At 46.1% G+C, this 22,055-nt stretch overlaps 1 protein-coding gene across 3 annotated transcripts in view; it reads left to right on the forward strand.

Moving 5' to 3' along the window:
- The window catches only part of SH3PXD2B (SH3 and PX domains 2B), a 121,622-nt gene that overhangs the window by 36,380 nt on the left and 63,187 nt on the right, over window positions 1-22,055 (forward strand). For 2 of the 3 annotated variants that reach the window (XM_063642617.1, XM_063642618.1), the window contains exons 3-4: window positions 11,608-11,683; window positions 19,816-19,884. In XM_063642617.1, the coding sequence (XP_063498687.1) occupies window positions 11,608-11,683; window positions 19,816-19,884 (145 nt within the window). The remainder of the gene's footprint in view (window positions 1-11,607; window positions 11,684-19,815; window positions 19,885-22,055) is intronic. The other variant, XM_055285238.2, reaches the window with a different exon arrangement.

Consider the following 22,055-nt stretch of genomic DNA (forward strand, 5'->3'; position numbering starts at 1 on the left):
GGTTCGTGGCTGCCAGAGGCTAGGGGAAAACAGGAATATACTGCTAATGGGTACTGGGTACCTTTTAGGGGTGATGAAGATGTTCTAGAATGATTTAGTGGTTATGGAGGCATAACCTTATGAATATACTGGAGGCCACTGCATTGTACACTCTAAAAGGGTGACTTTTATGGTATGTGAAGTATATCTCAGTGTAAAAGGGATGGTGAGTGCCAGAGCAGTTTCTAGGCTGTCAAGCACCAAGCAAAAGTCAGCTGTTAGGATTATTGATGGGCATGGGTGCTGCTAGGAATTGGCGTAAAGACTAGAGGAGGAGATGATGCCAGTTAATAGAGTGGTGAAGATCCTGGGCTTTGGGATTAGACAGGGCTGGGCTTTGATCCAAATTCTGCCACTTGCTGGCCATGAGATCTTGTTTTCATCAGAACTCTTTTAGGTACAAATGACAGAAGCCCAGTCAAGATGGATTATTCAAACAGAGCATTGATTCGCTGAGTGTAACTGAGAAGTCTAAGGAAATTGGCTTCAGGTGTGGCTGGATCTAGACACCACACTGTCAATGAGGACTTGGCTTTCTTCACTTCTTAACTTTCTTTGTGTCCAGGCCAGGTGGTGTCCAGCTGGTGGCAGCCACAGCTCCAGGCTGCATCCCACAGATAGCCCAGTGACTTCAGGGAAAGAGAACACCCGAACAGTTAAAGCAAAAGTCTCATTGGCTCATCTTGGGTCGTATGACTAGGCTATTCAGGACCAGCCTGGAGACTGAAAGTAGAATCAGTGTCCTGCCAGTGCATGGAGACTAACAGAGCAGTGGTAGATTCCCTGGAGGACATCATGGAAATAGCCTGTAGGTGATAGAAAACAATATGCCCCCTCCAACGGGGGCAGGACATTCAGGCAGCGAAAGCGGTCTGCAGAGAGGCCGCTCAGGAGTCGGAGCATGACCCAGCCTCCCTCGTGGGAAAAGAGACTCACAGTCACCGAGTGTGATGGCTCACACCTGTAATCCACCACTTTGGGAGGCTGAGGCGGACAGATCACTTAAGCCCAGAAATTCAAGACCAGCCTGGCCAACAAAACAAGATCCCATCTCTACAAAAAATTTAGAAATTAGCCAGGTGTGATGGTGCGCACCTGTAGCCCAGGCTACTCAGGAGGCTGAGGTGGGAGGATCCCTTGAGCCTAGCAGGTCGAGGCTGCAGTGAGCTGAGATTGTGCCGCTGCACTCTAGCCTAGGCAACAGAGCAAGACCCTGTCTCAAAAAAAAAAAAAAAAAAAGTGGGGGGAGAGAGAGAGAGACTGACAGTCTCTATGAAAAGATCCTTTTAAAAAAAAAAAAAGTAGAGGCCGGGCTCAGTGGCTCACGCCTGTAATCCCAGCACTTTGGGAGGCCAAGGTGGGCAGATCACAAGGTCAGGAGTTTGATACCAGCTGGCCAAGATGGTGAAACCCCGTCTCTACTAAAAATACAAAAATTAGCTGGGCGTGGTTGTGGGCGCCTGTAATCCCAGCTACTCAGGAGGCTGAGGCAGGAGAATCGTTTGAACCCGGGAGGCAGAGGTTACAGTAAGCCGAGATCGTGCATTGCACTCCAGCTTAGGCAACAAGAGTGAAACTCTGTCTCAAAAAAAAAAAAAAAAAGTGAGACAGGGTCTCACTTTGTCACTCAGGCTGGAGTGCAGTGGTGTCATCACAGCTCACCTGCAGCCCCAAACTCCTAGGTTCAAGTGATCTTCCCACCTTAGCCTCCCAAGTAGCTGAGACTACAGGTGTGTGCCACCACGCCTGACTAATTTTTTAAATTTTTGTAGAGACGGAGTCTTGCTTTGTTGCCCCGACTGGTCTCAAACTCCTGGACTCAAGTCACCCACCCATCTCGGCCTCCCAAAGTGCTGGGATTACAGGCCTGAGCCACCGCGCCCGGCCGGAAGTTCCCCTTTATGAAGATTCACCTTCCAACTTGGTTTCCTGACTTGCTTACCTTAGAAAGGCCTGATAGTCATGCCTGATGCTATTGCTTGACATCTGACCATGCGTCTCATTCACCTGAGGGTGCAGGAGATGGGATAGAGCCCTGGGCTTGAAATAAGAATACCTGGTCAGGTCCTTCCCTCTGTCTTACCAGCTGTGCGGCCTTGGGATGGTCACGCAGCCTCTCTGATTCTCCCTTTCTGCCCTGGTTTGGGCCTACCCTGGAGAGTCCATCAGAGTGTGGCAGAGGAAGTTGGCATCCAGACAGAGCACTGGGGATGACTGGAGTGCCCAGAGAGCTGAGGGCAGTGCCTAGCGGCAATGTGGCTGGGTTGAGCCACATAGTAACAATATCGGCAGTCACAAACTGGTACGTGCCAGATGCCCATCTTATATGCCATCTCATTCAGTCCTCGCAGGCATGAGGTCAGTATTGTATCCATTTCACAGATGGGGAAACTGAAGCTCAGAAAGGCAGAGTCACATGCCCAGAAAGCAGCATGGCTGGGATTCAAGCCCAGGTGTGGCTGGATTTGAAACTTGCACTCCTAACCTCCCTGCCTCCTTGGGCTCCGGGATTGCCTTTCAATCTGCCTATTCAAAGATAGATTTACCCACACAGAGTCCTGCCTACGGCTGCCCGTTTTTAAGGCCCATGTGGCTCCTCCCTCTAAGATACAGGCAGTCTATCCCACAGAGGGCGGTTCTGACCAAAACATGAGCCCCTCTACACTGTACTGTGCTACCTTTGTCTTCAGAGTTTCCCCACTGGTTCATTGTGTCCCCCAGGCCAAGGGTCATGGTCATCACTGGAGCCAGGGCTTCCCTCACAGAAGGTGCAGTTAAACATTTGCTAACCTAGACCTCGAGCTGTCACAAGGGACCCAGATGGATCTCTGCTTTCCATAAGCCTCCAGTGTAGTGGGAATAGACACATGTTATTTCAGATAGAGAGAAACCCAGTTGTTCACAGAGTGACCTCCCTCCTAGCCAGGGAGCTCAGACAGGGCTCACTTCCTGGAGGAGGTGACATCTGAGCAGGGTCTTGACAATTAATAAGGAGTGGCCCCTCCACCGAATGGGGGAGGGCATTGCACGCAGGGGACCCCTCATGTGCAAAGGTGCAGAGGTGCAATGGAGCAGGAGTCTTAGCTGGGCATCTTCCAGAATTCCAACATTGGCAGGGGGGCACAGAGCCAGCTGAGTCACTCTGCCCATGAAGGAGCCCTCGGGAGAAATACCAGCCTCATCTGTAAGAAGGAACACTCCCTATGGGGAAGTTCGTGCTGCAGGGATCCAGAGAAGCTTTTCTGGCTCCTCTCCTGCTCCGCATGCTGTGCCGGAGGGTTGCTGCTAGGCATAGGGCTTGCGGCTCAAGCAGTTCTTGGACGCATCAAATCACAGGTGGAGGCTGCATCTCCGTCTATGTCTTTGTCTCTACAGAGACTGTCCCAAGTCATGCAGCAAAAACCACTTGTTTCCAATTTCCATTGAGCTAAGACTGACCTATCCCCTTCTTCTTCTTCTTTTTTTTTTTTTTTTTTAAGATGGAATCTCACTCTGGAGTGCAGTGGCACGATCTCGGCTCACTGCCACCTCCGCTTCCCGGGTTCAAACGATTCCCCCACCTCAGCCTCCCGAGTAGCTGGGATTACGGCACGCATTACCACGCCTGGCTAATTTTTGTATTTTTAGTAGAGATGGGGTTTTGCCATGTTGGTCAGGCCAGTATTGAACTCCTGGCCTCAAGCAATCCACCCGCCTCAGCCTCCCAAAGTGCTGGGATTACAGGCGTGAGCCACTGCGCCCAGCCTTGACCTGTGTCCTTCTAAGATCCTGGTCCTTCCACCTTGGCCCTCTTGGGAGTTTAACAGCCCCAAGTGTACTTTTTAAGACTATCTGCCCAGAAGCCCCCATGCTCCACTGCAGAGGCCAAAGGGAAGGGAGGGTTTTCCTCCAGCTTTTCCGAGGACAGGTCTAGGGGGTGGCAGAACTGAAGAGTTTTCACTCCCTAGGCAGGCATTGCCTGGCCGGGAAGGCTTCCCAGCAAGATTCCAGCCAACATCTGGCCCAAGACTCGACCAACCATATTTATCCAAATACTGCCTTTACTCCATCCTCAGACACACTTTTTCTCCCAGACATTATTTTCTGGAATTGGAGTATGCCTCCAGCGTGTTGTGCATACTTAAATGGAATAGTTTTCCCTTCCCACTAAAAGCTATTACCATATGGAAGGTGTGTCGCTGGGAAAATACCGTAGTTGCCTTTTTCCACACAGTTAGCAATTCTTTATTTCTAAAATAGAAAGAGGCATGATTATCTTGGGCAGTTGCAGCTAAACTCAGGTCCAGGCCCTGTTGCTGCCACCTGGTATGTAATTTTTCCTTTCCCAGAGAGTGGCTGACCAAACCAGTTAACCACTTGTTCTCATTTGTTTTTTCATTCATTCATTCATTCATTTACTCATTTGTTCTTTGCAGAAATATCTAACAGGTGCCTACCATGTACCAGTGAGGAGGTAGTGGGGCAGAAGAGAGGGCAAACACTAGTAAGGGGGTTGAACTGAGAAAATACAGGCCTGGACTTAGGGGGAGCAGTAAGTATGGAGAGAAGTGGACAGACCAGAGGTGGTGGCAGCCTCTGTGCGGCATGTCCATCAGGACACCAGACACAGTGATATTTAGACCAGCTCGTGGAGGGGCCAGAATCCTCAAAGACAATAAACCACAGATGGTAGACTAGGCCCAGGGACATCGTTGTGTTCAGGGCCCTGAAAGCCCTGCCCCAGGACCTTGTGGCTTTCTGCCAGCCTGCAGCTGCACATGATGGCCCCAGGCCTTTCTCCGCTTCCTGCTCTGGCTCCTCTGGGACTTAGGGCTTTTGTGATATTGAGGGGGTAAACCCCTCCCAAGTCCAGCCTCGATGGCTGCTGCTAACGCAAACCACGTGCGGTGGCCAGCTTCCATGGCGTGTTCTTTGGACAGCGTGTCTCGCGTTCCCTCTACCGCAAGCTGATGTCTTGAAAACTGCTGATGGAGTGTTCTCTCTTTCTTCTTGGAAGCCTGTGATGTGGCAACTTGATGTGACTCCTTCTCCCTTCCTACTCCCCAAATGACTCATCTTCCTCTTCAGTTTCCAGTCCTCCTCGCCTTGAGCGCCACTTCTTTTGTTATCTGGTGGGGAGCGCGGGTAGTGGGTTTTCTCATTACCAAGGACGACATTGGTTAGGCTTTGAAGGGCTTGCCTCTGCTCCTGCTGCTGCAGACAGCCTGGGCCTGGTCCCTTGGAGAACCTACTTCAAGGCCTTTGGATGCCTAGTGTTACAGTTCTCTGCATAGACGCAATTGGTGGCCGGTAAACCTGGACACACCGAGACCAGCTTGGCAAGGAAAGCTTGCAGGGCTCTAATCCCCCGGCTTCTTATCCTGAGTCCTAGTCTTTGCAACTAGCAAACTCACGGGTGGCTGTTGACATTGACACAGTGATGAAGAAAACGAAATAAAATTGCATGTGGTTTAAATAGGAGGATATTGTGATAGTCCAGCCCTGCACTGTCCAGGATGGCAGCCGCTCGTCACATGAGGGTATTTAAATGTAAATTCAAGTCAATGAAAGAAAATTTTTAAATTGAGCTCCTGAGTTGCAGGAGCAGCATTTCATGTGCTCAATAGCTACCAGAAGGCTAGTGGCCACTGGATTGGACAGCAAGATGTAGAACACCTCCATCATGGCAGAAAGTGCCAGCAGACAGCCCTGCTTCAGCCACGGGGCCACCCGGGCAGTCCTGAGGGGTTTTTTGCCAACCTTAAAACACAGCCTCACAATCGAATATTATTCAGCCTTAAAAAAGAAGGAAATTCTGCCACATGCTATAACTTGGATGGAGCGTGAGGACCTTATGCTAAGTGAAATATGCCAGTCCCAAAAGGGCAAATAGTGTGTGATCCACTTATTGGAGGTAGCTACGACAGTCAGATTCATAGAGACAGAAAGCAAAGTAGTGGTTGCCAGAGCCCAGGGGGAGGGAGAGGGAGGAGTCACAGTTTCAGTTTTGGATGATGAAGAGGTTCCGGAGATGGATGGTGGTGATGTTTGCACAACATTGTGAATGCGCTTAATGCCACTGAACTGTACACTCAAATGTGGTTGAAATGGTAAATCTTAAATTGTGTATATTTAACACGATTAAAAAAAAAACCACACAGCCTTACAGACTACTAAAAGTTATCCCCAAATAACTTTCAAAATAACATATTCAATATGGGCAGAGTGTAAGGAGCGGGGATTTCTTGCTGAGCATCTGGTGTGCTCCCCAGAGTTTCCACACAGCACTCACTTACCCAGCCCCGCTGCAGAGCAGGCTGCGTCCCTCATCCTGCAGACAGCCAAACAGCCTCAGGGGATGAAGTGTCTGGCCAAGGACACACAGCTGGCATGAGGATGCATCAGGATTGAACCCCAGGGCTGTTGGGTCCCCAGCAGTCATGTCTGTGGTTAGACTATGCAGTATTTAAACCCAGATCTGCCACCACTAACAAATAAATAACACAAAGGGAAGTCTTTCAGCTCCTTGGGCCATGCTGATCTGGGTAAAACCAAGTCAGGACAAAGGGCGAGAGAGCAGCTTCTTAAGACCAGACAGTAGAGACCCCTCTGAGGACTGAAAAACAGCAGTGGCAGGGACTCATTGGCTGACATGTACATTCAGGCAGGGACTCCAAAGGAACCCGGAGATTGGAAATAGTTGTGTTAGGGTGGACAGATTACTGGTGCATTCTTTAAAAAAAAAAAAAAATTCCCTTTAATGGTGTTTCATTGTCTTAACAAATAAAATTGGGAAGGGAAAAAGTAGATAGTGTTAGGCAAAAACCTATAAATCTCTAAAATACTCCACAGCTGAGACTGATTAATGGCTCTGCTTTCGAAAAGAAAGCATGCTGTTGACATGTGCACAGAATATTAAACTTACCTCATCTCAGGCTGACTTTTGTGTTCACATGACACTCTGAAGCTGCCTCAAAGAGTGGTCTTAGGCAAAAAGAATGGAATTTAGACAAAGATGCATGGACTGGCTGGACACACCACTTAGCTGTGTGACTTCAGGCAAGTGCACTACCCTCTCTGCTTCTCAGTTTCCTCATCTGTGACAAGGGGAATGTAACATTTATTTCACAGAGTTACTGTGAAGGTCACATGAAATCGTATATGAGAGGACGTGTTCACTGTGAACTGTTACACACATGTTAGTTGTGATTACTAATTATTATTTAGTATTAGTAATGTGAATATTATTCCTCAGAGTTACTTAGCAGACATCTCCTGAAGTTGCCTCCCAAAGCGTTTGCTCAGTTGCATTCATTGGTTCAGTCAATTTTTTTTTAATTAATAAACTTTAGTTTTTAGAGAAGTTTTAGGTTCTCAGAAAAATTGACTGGAAAGTACAGAGCATAGCCCCTTGTCCTCGCCACTCACAATCTCTCTTCATCAACATCAAGTTCAGCCCGTTTTTATTGAGCATCTACTATGTGCTGGCATTGAAGAGCTCTTGGATTCACAAAAGGAAGGCTGCCTTTTCCAGCAAGGCCCCACTGTGGCCTCACCTGTCTCTGAATGACAGTGGACCAAGCATTTCCACCTCACCAGGCAACACAGAGCAGGGGACAATGACTTGAAACCACAAATAAAACCACATGTTTAAAATACTGACAAGGATGTAGAGAAAAGGGAACTCTTATACACAGTTGGTGGGAACATAAACTAGTATAGCCACCATGGGAAACAATGTAGAGGTTCCTCAAAACACTGCAAAGAGAACTACCATATGTTCCAGCAATCCCACCACTAGCATTTATCCAAAGGAAAGGAAATCAGTATATCTAAGAGATAATACATCCCATGTTGATTGCAGTTCTAGTCACAACAGCCAAGGTGTGGAATCAGCCTAAGTACCCACCAGCGGATGAATGGATAAAGAAATTGTGGTATGGGCCGGGCGCAGTGGCTCACGCCTGTAATCCCAGCACTTTGGGAGGCCGAGGCGGGTGGATCACCTGAGGTCAGGAGTTCGAGACCAGTCTGACCAACATGGTGAAACCCTGTCTGTACTAAAACTACAAAAATTAGCCAGGTGTGGTGACCCATGCCTGTAATCTCAGCTACTGGGGAGGCTGAGGCAGGAGAATTGCTTGAACCCAGGAGGCGGAGGCTGCAGTGAGCCAAGATGGCGCCACTGCACTCCAGCCTGGGCAACAAGAGTGAAATTCTGTCTCAAAAAAAAAAAAAAAGAAAAAGAAAATGTGGTATGCATACACAATTGAATACTATTTGGCCATCAAAAATAAGGAAATCCTGTCATTCGCAGCAACATAGATGCCACTGGAAGACATTATGTTAAGTGAAAGAAGCCAGGAACATAAAGTTCTCACTTATATGTGGAAGCTAAAAAAGTTGATCTCATAAAGTAAAAGTAGCACAGAGGATAACTAGAGGCTGGGAAGGGTAGGGGGAAGTGGGAGATAGGGAGAGATTTGTAAAAGGATACAAAATCACAGCTAGATAGGAGGAATAAGTTCTAGTGTTTTGGGTGTTTTTGTTTTTGTTTTTGTTTTGAGATGGAGTTTTGCTCTTGTTGCCCAGGCTGTAGTGCAATGGTGTGATCTCGGCTCACTGCAGCCTCCACCTCCCGGGTTCAAGCGATTCTCCTGCCTCAGTCTCCCTAGTAGCTGGGATTACAGGTGCCCGCCACCACGCCCAGCTAATTTTTTTGTATTTTTAGTGGAGAGAGAGTTTCACTGTTAGTCAGGCTGGTCTCGATCTCCTGACCTCAGGTGATCCACCCACTTCGGCCTCTCAAAGTGCTGGGGTTACAGGTGTAAGCCATCGCGCCTGGCCAGTTCTAGTGTTTTATAGTACTATAGGATGACTATAGTTAACAATAGCATATTATATAGTTTCAGATAGCTGGAAAGAAAACATTGAATATTTCTAACACAAATAAGTGATACATGTTTGAGATGACGGATGTGAAAATATGCTGATCTGATCACTACATATGTGAATCATAATATTACTAATGTACCCCATGAATATATACAATTATTATGTGCCAATTAAAAATTAAATTTTAGAAATTTAAAAAATTAAAAGAAACTAGAAAGTGAAAACCCAGGCCAGGCGCGGTGGCTCACGTCTGTAATCCCAGCACTTTGAGAGGCTGAGGCAGGCAGATCACTTGAGGTTAGGAGTTCGAGACCAGCCTGGACAACATGGTAAAACCCTGTCTCTACTAAAAATAAAGCTAGGCAGGTGCCTGTAATCCTAGCTACTTGGGAGGCTGAGGCAGGAGAATTGCTTGAACCTGGGAGGTGGAGGTTGCAGTGAACCAAGACCACGCCATTGCACCCCAGCCTGGGCAACAAGAGCAAAACACCATCTCAAAAAAAAAAAAAAAAAGTGATAACCCAAAGCACACAAAAGAAAGGCAGTAATTACGATAAGAAATTGACAGCCTGAGCAACATGGCAAAAGCCATCTGTACAAAATACAAAAAAATCTGAGCATGGTGGCACACGCCTATAGTCCCAGCTACTCTGGAGGCTGAGATGGGAGGATCACCTGAGCCCGGGGAGACTGAGGCTGCAGTGAGCCATGATTATGCCACTGCACTCCAGCCTGGGTGACAGAGCAAGACCCTGTCTCAAAAAAGAAAAGAAATTGAGAACAGAAAAAGAATAAAGAAAATCAGTGAAACTAAAAGCAAGTTCTTTGAAACGATAAAGATTAATAAACCTGTAGCTAGCGACCAAGGGAAAAAAGAGAGAAGGAAAAAAAAAAGCCCACAGTTTAAAAGTTTAAAGACTTCTAGGGCAAGGCCGTGCATCCCAGCAGCTTCCAGGATGCGCAGCCAAGCTGAGGCTGACCCACCTGCCCAGGGCATCGTGTAGAACAGCCCCAAAGAGGCCGGGAGCTCCAGCCTGGAAAAGCAGCCCTGGCCCTTTTAATTGTCTTTGTAGCATTTCAGAGGCAGGGTGATTTGATGATAAAGAAGCAAGTGGTCTTCATTCTCTGGCCCCTCCGCTTTGTTGGCTACCGGCCTTCAGTTTCCTGGACAGCCATGTCCACCTTAAAGCAGTGATCAAGGTTTTAATGAGGGAATGTTTCTAAAGAATCTAGCTCCCATGTCTGGCAGATAGTAGGTGTTTAATATACGTATCTCTCTTCTCTCCCACTTCAGGTCCTCCCCTCCCTCCCCAAATGCCTACATAATAGCTGTGTGTATTTCTCCTGGACTTTTCAAAGTTTCTTTTATTCCATGAGAGGGACAGATCTTAAGTGCCAGAGTGACTTTCCTGTGGGCAGGCTTTTCACATTCCAGCCATTACTCCACGAGGCTTGGGACTTCCTCCCTCCCCATCTGCTTTGATTCCTTGACCCGTGTACTAAACAGGGTAGGTTAAGATGCCGCTCACACAAATAACCTCACTATACAACAAGAGCATTTTGTCATAGCTCACTCAGGCCACATGTCCAGCAGAGGTCACTGGGGTCTTTGGACCTCATCCCATGACCACGGCCAGCAGAGAAGCCGGGCTCTGGAGAGTGGCCAATCCCTATGGAAGAGGGAAATAGCTAGTGGGAAAGCATCCACCAGTCATCATCTTCCACCCTGAAGTGACACATGTCTCCAGCTCACATGGAATGGCCACATCCTACTTCAAGGGACTGGGGAAAGTACAAATCTTCCATGTGCTCAGAAGAAGAACCAGAAATATTTGACGACAGTGTTAATGACTTCCGCAGCCCAGCTTTAATCCATAAAATAATGCTGCAAGTCGGTGTCCTTATGGCAGACTTAAAGATGAGGCCCTAAAAGGTTTTGTCACTTTCCTGAGACCACATGGGGAGTAAGAAGCAGATCCTCGTGATTTTGTATGCCAAATCCGGTATTTCACATGAAGTCCCTGAAGCGTTCAGAGATACGTTTATGGTTCTATGAAAGGTTCTAGTTTGGGGGACTCTGCCCCCTCACTCCTCTACCCCACGGCAGCCTATACCTCCCTCTCTTTACACCACCTTTTAATGATCAGTTCTCTTCTCAGTCCCCTGTCTAGATTATGAATCTTTTCCTCGCTGTACCCTGTTCCTCTAGCACAGAGCCAGGCCCAAAGCTATCTGTTGAGCCGACCTGGAGAATTCTTCCTGGCACAGGGGAATACAGTGCTCTCATAAGCATGAACCGAACCACATTGATTGGATGCTAGTGATCTATTCCTTACCTCAACCCAGAAATTCTTAGGAGCAGGATGACCTGCTGTCCAGGAAATCCTGGTGGCCCTGAGAGTATTGTTCACGTTTCAGATCCTGTGGATGGAGAACTCCAGGAAAGCCGGGAATGGTCTCTCCTAACTCTGAACCTTCACAAATCTGGCAGCTGTGGATATAAACGTTGTTTTCATAGGGTTTCTAGGTCCAGTTGAAATTGCCTTTCCCATTAGTTTGGGTTTCTGGAAAGCTGAATGCAGTGAACTTCTTGCATATCACATCACATATTTCACACAATTCCTTTAAAATGTCCTAGATGATGTTTATTGCATTATGAAAGGTTTTTGTTTTTGGTATTCTCCCGCCACTTAGATGCAGATGTTGGACAAATTTCCCATGGAAGGAGGACAGAAGGACCCCAAGCAGCGGATCATCCCCTTTCTGCCAGGTAGGTGAGATGGATGCTCTCAGACTGGGACACTGGGGGCCCTGGTACAGTTCCCAGAGACCTTGGGACAGTTTATCAGCTTGTCTTCCTTTATCAGGGGACACCACCCCACTGACCAGAATCTCAGCAGTTTGTAGAAATTAACCCATTTATGCCAGAGGTTGCAATTTTTTGTATTTTTGCATGAGTGAAAAATCAGACCTTGGCAGTGACCTTAGCAGTAATATATAAATAACTCCCACAGGCTTAGCGTTCCAATAATGGAACACTAGGCATAAGTGGGTTAATGACTAAGTACTTGGGTTTTGGCATGAGATGCTACACCATTTACTAGCTGATGAATGACCTTGAGAAGACCCTTTACTTCAGTTTCTCTCCTCTCTAAAATGGGAATAATTCAACCTCAGAAAGTTTTTCTAGTGAGTGCTTTCTGTTTCTATAAATATGGTATTCGTTTTCTATTCTTGCATAACAAATTACCACCAATTTAATAGCTTAAAACACCCATGTATTACCTCACAGATAGATCTGTGGGCCAAAAATCCAGGCGGGTTTTTGGCCCAACTGGGTTCTGCTCAAGGTCTCATGAGGCTGAAGTCAAGATGTCAGCTGAGCCAAGCTCTTATCTGGAGGACCTAGAGAAAAGTCTGCTTCCAGCCTCCACATAGATTGTTGGCAGAGTTCAGTTCGTCACAGCTATAGGACCAAGATCTGTTTCCTTGCTGGCTGTCACCCTCTCAGCCTCTAAAAGCTTCCCACATCCCTCATCACAGGAACCCTCTCCATCTCCCAGCCAACAGTAGGGCAGCAAATCTGACTAGGGCTTCAGATCCCTCTGACTTTGCCTTCTGCCACTAGTCAGGGAAACCTGTCTGCTTTTAAGGGCTCATATTATTATTACCTGACTAATCCAGAATAATCTCCCTCTTCTAAAGTGAACGGAAGGCATATAATAGCTCGTCACATATACAAGCCTTGGAGATTAGGGTGGCACATCCTTGGGGGATATTTTAGAAAGTTTATGAATCTACCTCACACGGCTACCAGGCAGCACACCAGCTGCTGTGCAGCATTTAATGCAATTATGCCTAGTCTCTGTTCCCAAGGCAGTCAGTCTCCATCCCCCCAAATTCTTACCAAAGAATACTATCAGGGCTTCAGCTCAAAGAGAGGGGCTACCCAAACCAGTGTTACTGCTTCAAGTATAATAATAGCTCCCTACTGGGGCCAGTCACTCAGTGCTTTACTTTCATTACCTCGTTTGGTCCTCAGAGCAGCCCTGCGGCATGGGCATTACTGCACCCATTTCACGGATGAGGAAAATTGAGGCTCAGGGAACCTATAGGCGCTTGCACAGATGGCAGAACTGGAATTCAGACACAGGTATGGCTGGCTCCAAAATTCGTGCCTGGAGTCAGACAACCTGGGTTCCAGTCCCAGCAGGCCCCCCTCACCAACTCTGTCACCTTGGGTAGATGACTTCATTTGCAAATTGGAGATAATAATGGTACTAAAATGATGAAGTTGTTATGATGATTCTGTAAATGCCTGGCAGGTCGCTAACAGCTATCAAGCACTTACTATGATGATTTTTATGTACTGAAAATCAGCAATCTGACACTCACCCTAAGTCACAGGTATTTCGAGCTGGACGGGCCCTTTAGATCCTTTTTCAAGGCCAGGCATGGTGGCTCACGCCTGTAATCCTAGCACTTTGGGAAGCCAAGGTGAGTGGATCATCTGAGGTTAGGAGTTTGAGACCAGGCTGGCCAACATGGCAAAACCCCTTCTTCACTAAAAATATAAAAATTAGGTGGGCGTGGTGGTGGGCATCTATAATCCCAGCTACTTGGGAGGCTGAGGCTTGAACCCAGGGAGTGGAGGTTGCAGTGAGCTGAGATCATGCCACTTCAGCCTGGGTGAAAGAGTGAAACTCTGTCTCAAAAATAAAAAAAAAAATGTATCTTTTTTCAGCAAAGGGAACAGGTCTAGAGATGGGGGGGACTCCCTGGGTCACACAAGTGCCAGTCTCCCAGCCCCCTAGTCCAGAACATAGTGGGTTCTTCAGGTATTACTGTCACTGAATGGGTTTAGAGACGGGGCACATGTGCCTGCCAGGCCTCCTCCACTGGGAGAATCCTTTACCTAAAAAAGCTAACATTTGTAGTTCCTCCACTGGCAAAGTGTACAACCATGCTGGAGTTTTCTTTTCCTGCTGGAGAAAACCCCGCTGGCCAGCTGCGGCAGCCAAATGTCAGTGCTTCAAAGCGTGTGCTTCAGAGTCAAACAGACTAGCCTGTGACCTCAAGCAAGCGACATCCGCCTCTGAGCCTCAGTTTCCACATCTGTTAAAAACAGGACAGTGACCCCGGCTTCACAAGGTCCAGTTCCTGGCACATAGTAGATTCTTGGTAAAGGCAGAAACAGGGACATGCCTTTGGAATCTCTTGGTTTCACATGTTAGAGTCCTCCTTAAATGACCATTCTGGATATTCAAGGTAAACTGGACTCCAAATGTAGGTTTTTTTCATCCAGAAAGGAAAGGAAGGCAGTGAGTTCTAACTCTTTACTGGATAAAAGGCAAAACCAGCTCTGGAAAACTATCCAAGACAGAGAAGAACTTGAGCCGACCCTCTCCCAAGCTCTTAAAAGCTTTCATGGTTACGTAATCCTTCTCCACCAAAGAATTAACGAAAATGCCGTTGCCAGGGACTTGGTGTCTTCTCAAGGCACCCACTTGTGGCTTGGAGAGGTCCTGCTGGACCCCAGGACCCCACTGGGCCCCAGGACTCCGGACCACCCCTTCTGAGCCACCTCTTAGCTTTTCCTCGAGGCCAAGGGTGAGGCCAAGGCAGGGAAGCACAAGAGAAGCGCCCCCTCTCCTAGGGGTCAGTTTTCTGCCAAGACTGCCGCGTCAGCAGAACAAAAGCAAGTCTCATGTTAGCACAAAGACGGGGGAGGGGAGAGCAGCCTGCACAGTTTTCCATCCCAGCAGGAGCTGGGGAAGCCAACTTGGCAGAGGATGCTGCCTGAAAAATAGGAATTACAGTCTGGCCTTCCTCCACAGTGGAAAACAAAAGCCGACCGTTCCCACCAAAGGCTGTGCTTGCCTCTGAACACCCTTTCCACTCCAGGAAGGCAGCGGGCTCACCCTCCTTCCCTGAGTTGCACACAGAAACACCTCACGTCAGGCACAGGCCAGGGCCGCTGCCCATGGCACCTCACCAGGGAGGCCCTGGCCAAGGAGGTGCTGGCTCCCATGCCTACCGCTGGCCTCATGGTTCTTCCCCACGGCCAGGGCCTGAGCCACAACTCGGGCTCTGCTGTGGGTAAACGGCAAATTGGCCCGCTGGAGGCAGGTTTAAGAAAGCTGGGAGTTGAGGAAAGAACGTGTGCTCTGAATTGCAGAGTGCATGAAAAGTAATTGCCCCTTTGCAAGCACCTACTAAGGGCCACCCCTGTGCTGGGTGTCATGGAGACGGCTTCTAAGAGCTAGGGGCTGCTGTCCCATTTCACAGATAAGGAGACTGAGGCTCCAGGAGGTAAATGCATTCCCCAAAATTCCCCCTATTGGGGGAACCCACCCCCAATAATTCAATGTGGGTCCTTTTCTATTTTCCCTACGTGTCAGCCGGTCTGAGAAATAAAGGGAAAGGGTACAAAAGAGAGAAATTTTAAAGCTGGTGTCTGGGGGAGACATCACATGTCGGCAGGTTCCGTGATGCCCCCTGAGCTGTAAAACCAGCAAGTTTTTATTAGTGATTTTCAAAAGGGGAGGGAGTGTACGATTAGGGTGTGGGTCACAGAGATCACATGCTTCACAAGGTAATAAAATACCACAAGGCAAATGGAGGCAGGGCGAGATCACAGGACCAGGGCAAAAGTAAAATTGCTAATGAAGTTTTGGGCACACATTGTCATTGATAACATCTTATCAGGAGACAGGGTTTCCGAGCAGACAACAGTCTGACCAAAATTTATGAGGCAGGAATTTCCTTATTCTAATAAGCCTGGGAGCGCTACAGGAGACCAGGGCTTGTTTCATCCCTTATCTGCAACCATAAAAGACAAGATGTTCCCAGAGCGGCCATTTCAGAGACCTCCCCCTAGGAATGCATTCTCTTTCTCAGGGCTATTCCTTGCTGAAAAAAAGAATTCAGTGATATTTCTCCTTTTTGCTTTCGAAAGAAGAGAAATATGGCTTTCTTCTGCCCAGCTCTCAGGCAGCCAGACCTAATGGTTATTTCCCTTGATCCCTGAACATCGCTGTTATCCTGTTCTTTTTTAAAGATGCCCAGATTTCATATTGTTTAAACAATTTGTGCAGTTAACGCAATCATCACAGGGTCCTGAGGCGACATACATCCTCAGCTTACGAAGATGATGGGATTAAGAGATTAAAGTAAAGACAGGCATAGGAAATCAGAAGAATATTGATTGGGGAAGTGATAAATGTCCATGAAATCTTCATGGACATTTGTTATTCTATGTGTTCAGAGATTGCAGTAAAGACAGGCATAAGAAATTATTAAAGTATTAATTTGGGGAACTAATAAATGTCCATAAAATCTTCACAATTTATGTTCTTCTGCCATGGCTTCAGCCAGTCCCTCCGTTCGGGGTCCCTGACTTCCCACAACATCTCTCCCTTTCTTTTTATATAAATGTGCCATAGCGATGAAGTCTTGTTCGTTCTCTTAGTTTTGACGCAGGATTCTTTGACTGGTCTGGCACACTAAAGATAAGCCGATTAAACAGAGAAACATAATTCTAAAATTTACTACAGTGGAGCCCCCAATAGACTTAATCCAAGTCGTGGGGTTTAATCCAGAAAGATTTTCTGCCACCTGATCTAACGCTTCAGCTCCAGGCACAATGGATAAATGAGCTTGAGAGGCTTCAAAAATTTGTTTCTTTAATTTAGTTGTGTCCAATGATAAATTATCTTCCCTACCTAGAAGGTGTCCTTTGACCATTTCCCATGAATGATCAGTCTCATCGTAGGAATACGGGGTGATACAGAAATCCGAAGTATTTCAATCGCACTGCATTTGAATGCGATGTTTGAGACTCACCACCCGATCTCCAAGCCAAATAACAGACTGTTTTAAATTGATTAGCCAATTTTTGATCAATGCCTTGTTGAGAATTCCACATTTGAGTGGGATTGGCTTGCCAATCATTAACAAAATGAGCCGTTTGAATAGATTGATGTAACGCCATTCCAGCAGTGGTGGCCAGTGCAGTGACTGTAATTAGGCCTATGATCACAGTGATTAAAGGGAAAACAAATCTCGTAGATCTTTTTAGAATTTGCTGTAACACTTCATTAATTAAATGTATTGAGGGGGAGGATTCCCAAGGTCTGGGCAAAGTTACCGGAATCCAGATTCCTTCTCGAGCCTGAACCAACGTTACACTTTTCCTGAAGTCAAAATGGGAGTTAATATAAGTGTATAAATGACAATGCATTGGACAGTTTGATTGTTCGTCCAAATTTTGATATTTCCTACTAACAGCATGTAAGGAGGCTCAACACAACTCTGTATGGGAACAGTCAGGTTGGAGGTAAGTAAAACAGAATGTCTGGATCTGCGTTGATACTGAGAGACGGGGGCGGTAGTGGGAACAACAGACAGAATAGTTTCCCCTTCCCATACTTGCAGTCCAGACATGGCAATAGCCAATTTCCAAAGTTCTGGGTGTTCTGGGCTCAGAATGGGGAGTATCATATGAGGCCTCGAGGGGGTAATGCCTGTATCTTCCCATTTTAAGGGAAAGAACGAGCTGAACCTCCTATGCTAAGTAGAATGATGATTCTCGTTCTCCTGATAAGAAATAAAATAAGTGGCCTCCAGGCATTCCCTTCCACCAGAGGAGCAATTGTTTTTTAAATAGCCCTTTGGTGCCCAGTCTATTACTAAACCATGACTCATTTTTTAATATTACTGCATGTGAGTTAACACAATCTTTCCAAATTAAAGTTTTAGATGGTCCCTCAAAATTTTTAGGGCATGGTTTTCCTGCAGGTTTATATTGAAAGTATGGGGTATCTCCCATTACTCCCCCTTTCATTTGTTTTAAAGGAGAAAGGGAGAGGCCAGAGACCAAATGTCCCAGTTCCTCTGTAGCTGATCTCTCTGGAAGATCAGCAGCCGAGACTTGAGTTTCTAGATGGATACAACCAGGTGCATGTCCGAGGCACAGAGGAGGATATTTATAACCCATGGTAACATTAAATGCAATGCCTTCTTCTCCTGGTTGAGCAGGGCAATGGTCATCTGTAGCTCCAGGCATCCACACACTGTTAGTGTAGAGTTCTGCAGGAACATCTGTCCAGGTGAGAGGTCAAATAAGTGGAGAAAAGGCACGTAAGCCCAATAAGAATAATTTTGTGTAGCAGGTAAATCAGTGTGAGAGGAAACTGGTGAGACAGAAAGTATAAGGAGGAGAATAATTAAATAAAACCCAGTGTAAGTGAGATTGAGTGCTGAAGGAGGAAGAGAAGAAAAGAGGGATGTTGTCAGGCTAATAGAAATGGTGAGATTTTCAGGTTTGTAAGGAGAAAAAGAAAGGCAATCAGGAGAAGTGGGATTAGTTAGATGGGTCTCCATTGCCATCAAGGAGGATTGAATCAGACCCATTGTGATTTGGTGTGCCAGCTTCTAAGGAGTTGGCACAGATCTCACCACGTCTGAGGACAGTCTCTGACGCAGACGTCTTTTCCCTGTGGTTTTCTTTTGATGATCTCCTGGTGAAATACAAGCATTTCCTCTTTCCCACGTTAAGTAGAATAAGAGACAATATTTAAAGGTTTGGGGAAATCCTGTAAGGCAGTAATTATAGCAATTAACTCAGCCTTTTGAGCAGAGGTATAAGGGGTAGAAATAAGCTTGTTTGTAGGACCTACATAACCAGCATTTACGTTGCTGGAGCCATCAGTGAACACTGTAACGGCCTCAGGAATGGGCTGATCTTTGGTTAATCGAGGGACCACCCAAGACATCATTTTTATAAAATCAAACAATTTGTTCTTTGGATAATGATTGTCAATAATGCCAATAAAATCAGCCAAGTGAATTTGCCACAGTATGGCATGTTGAAAGGCAGCTTGAACTTCAAGCCAATTTAAAGGAACTTCAGTTAAATTCGGATCAAATCTGGAAATTTTAAGTATTCTACACCGAGCCTGTCCAATTAAGGTGGCCATTTGATCTAGATAAACAGACAAAGTTTTTGACACAGAATGAGAAGGAAAACACCGCTCCACTAAATCATTATGTTGAACTATTAGTCCAGTAGGAGAGTGTAATGAAGCGAAAACCAGAAGCCGAAAAGGCTGAAATGGCTGTACTCTAGATAACTGGGTGGTCTGGATTCTTTCCTCTATGAATTCCAGTTCTAGTGAAGCCTCAGGGGTCAAAGTCCTGGGACTGCAGAGATTAGAATCTCCCCACGGCATAGAAAACAAGTTAGACAGCACATAGGTCGGAATACCTATTTATGACCTACCTAAAGTAGGTCTTAAATAATTAATGTTACCCAAAAGTTTTTGGAAGTCATTTAAAGTTTTCAAAGAATCTTTCCTAATTTGAACTTTTTGAGGTTGAATACGTTATCAACCACCATTCCTAAATATTGAACAGGAGTGGTCTGTTGAATTTTATCCGGAGTGATGTGTAATCCAGCCTCTGTAACACAGCGGCTCAAACTTTGATAACAGTCAATTAATTCTTTATCAGTGGGGACAGCAATTAAAATATCATCAATATAATGAAGAATATAGGCCTGGGGAAATTGGGCTCAAACTGGTGAAAGCACTTGTCCAACATAAAGCTGGCATATTGTAGGGCTGTTTAGCATTCCCTGAGGAAGTACTTTCCACTGATAATGAGCTGCAGGCTCCTGATTATTGATAGATGGTACAGTAAAAGGAAATTTTTCACAATCTGATTTATGTAAAGGAATATAAAGAAACAATCTTTAAGATCAATAACTATGAGAGGCCAACTTTTAGGTATTAAAGCAGGGGCAGGCATGCTGGGTTCGATGGCCCCCATAGGTTTAATTACAGTGTTAATGGCCCTTAAATCTGTTACCATCTGCCACTTGCCTGATTTCTTTTTTACTAGAAACACAGAAGAATTCCAGGGGGAAAGAGAAAGTTCCACATTTCCAAGTTGTAACTGTTCAGAAACCAAGTGAGTTAAAGCCTCCAGTTTTTCTTTAGAGAGCGGCCACTGCTGAATCCAAACAGGTGTGTCAGATTTTCATTGTAAAGGGATAGGATCAGGAGGCGTGGCAGCAGCTGTCACTAAAAAGGATAACCTAAACCCACCCTGTTTTCTTTTACAGTAACTGGGAGGGGTTTAGTAATCCTTTCATGCTTTGGACCGAGACCGAGCCTAGGAACAAACCCCACGTTTTCCATCATATGCTGACTGGGAGCACTAGAAGAGTTATGTGGAATATTAATTTCAGCCCCTCATTGTGCCAGTAAATCTCTACCAAAGGGAATCGGGTTCCCACATGCACTTAGGAAAAAAGAAAGACCACTCTGGGCACCAGATATCGGGGGAACCTGCCCCCAATAATTCAACGTTATTTCACGTAGGTTCTTTTCTATTTCCCTAAGTGTCGGCCAGTCTGAGAAATAAAGGGAAAGAGTACAAAAGAGAAATTTTAAAGCTGGGTGTCCAGGGGAGACATCACATGTCGGCAGGTTCCATGATGCCCCCCGCAAGCCGCAAAACCAGCAAGTTTTTATTAGTGATTTTCAAAAGGGGAGGGAGTGTACGAATAGGGTGTGGGTCACAGAGATCACATGCTTCACAAGGTAATAAAATATTACAAGGCAAATGGAGGCAGGGCGAAATTACAGGACCAGGGCAAAATTAAAATTGCTAATGAAGTTTCGGGCATGCATTGTCATTGATAACATCTTATCAGGAGACAGGGTTTGAGAGCAGACAGTGGTCTGACCAAAATTTATGAGGTGGGAATTTCCTCATCCTAATAAGCCTGGGAGTGCTACAGGAGACCGGGGCTTATTTCATCCCTTATCTACAACCATAAAAGACAGACGTTCCCAGAGCAGCCATTTCAGAGACCTCCCCCTAGGAACGCATTCTCTTTCTCAGGGCTGTTCCTTGCTGAGAAAAAGAATTCGGCGATATTTCTCCTGTTTGCTTTTGAAAGAAGAAAAATATGGCTCTGTTCCGCCTGGCTCTCAGGCAGCCAGACCTAAAGGTTATCTCCCTTGTAATACTTTGTGATACGTATTCATCTACATTTTTTTTCTTTTTTTTTTTGAGACAGAGTTTTGCTCTTGTCACCCAAGCTGGAGTGCAATGGCATGATCTCAGCTCACTGCAACCTCCATCTCCTGGGTTCAAGCGATTCTCCTGCCTCAGTCTCCCGAGTAGCTGGGATTACAGGCATGCGCCACCAGCTCATTTTTGTATTTTTAATAGAGACGGGGTTTTACCACGTTGGCCAGGCTGGTCTCAAATTCCTGACCTCAGGTTATCCACCTGCCTCGACTTCCCAAAGTGTGGGGATTACAGGCATGAGCCACTGCACCCAGCCTAGATTTTTTTTTAATTGGTGAAAATGAGCAAAAAAAAAAAAAAAAAAAAAAGGCTTTCTCTCTTTTTTTAAATTTACCTTGTCTACCTAGTTTCCAAATAGTGTCCTTTTGCACCAGAGCAAGTTGTCCAGTTGTTTAAAATGTTGGATTAGCCACATGGTCTTTTAGGGTGCAAATCTCCTTTACCACTTTGCATTGCAAATCTTTAAAAGTCAGTAGGGTTGTTTTTCAACATTCCTTCCAGTTCTGTCATATGAAAATTCTTACTATACTAGCCTCTTTTTTTTTTTTTTTGAGACGAAGTCTCACTTACTCTGTCACCTAGGCTGGAGTGCTGTGGTGTGATCTTGGATCACTGCATCCTCTGCCTCTCAGATGCAAGTGATTCTCTGCTTAGCCTCCTGAGTAGCTGGGACTACAGGCACATGCTACCACACCTGGCTGAAATTTTTTTTTTTTTTTTTTTTTGTATTTTTAGTAGAGACAGGGTTTTGCCATATTGGCCAGGTGGGACTCAAACTCCTGACCTCAAGTGATCCACCCACCTCGGCCTCCCAAAGTGCTGGGATTTCAGGTGTGAGTCACCACGCCCAACCCTTACTAGACTTTTCTATGACATCCTATCCCTGCCCGCCTGAGCTGATCTGTGGAGATAGCCATCTCACCAGAAACCATCTTAGATCAATAGTAATCTCTCTTCACCTTGCCAGGCTCTTGATCCAAATTCCTCTTTTTAACCAACCTCCTAGGGCCAGAAATAGAGAGAGCTCTTAGTAGGTCTCC

Source organism: Symphalangus syndactylus, chromosome 7 (assembly GCF_028878055.3).
Source record: "Symphalangus syndactylus isolate Jambi chromosome 7, NHGRI_mSymSyn1-v2.1_pri, whole genome shotgun sequence".
NCBI lineage: Eukaryota > Metazoa > Chordata > Mammalia > Primates > Hylobatidae > Symphalangus > Symphalangus syndactylus.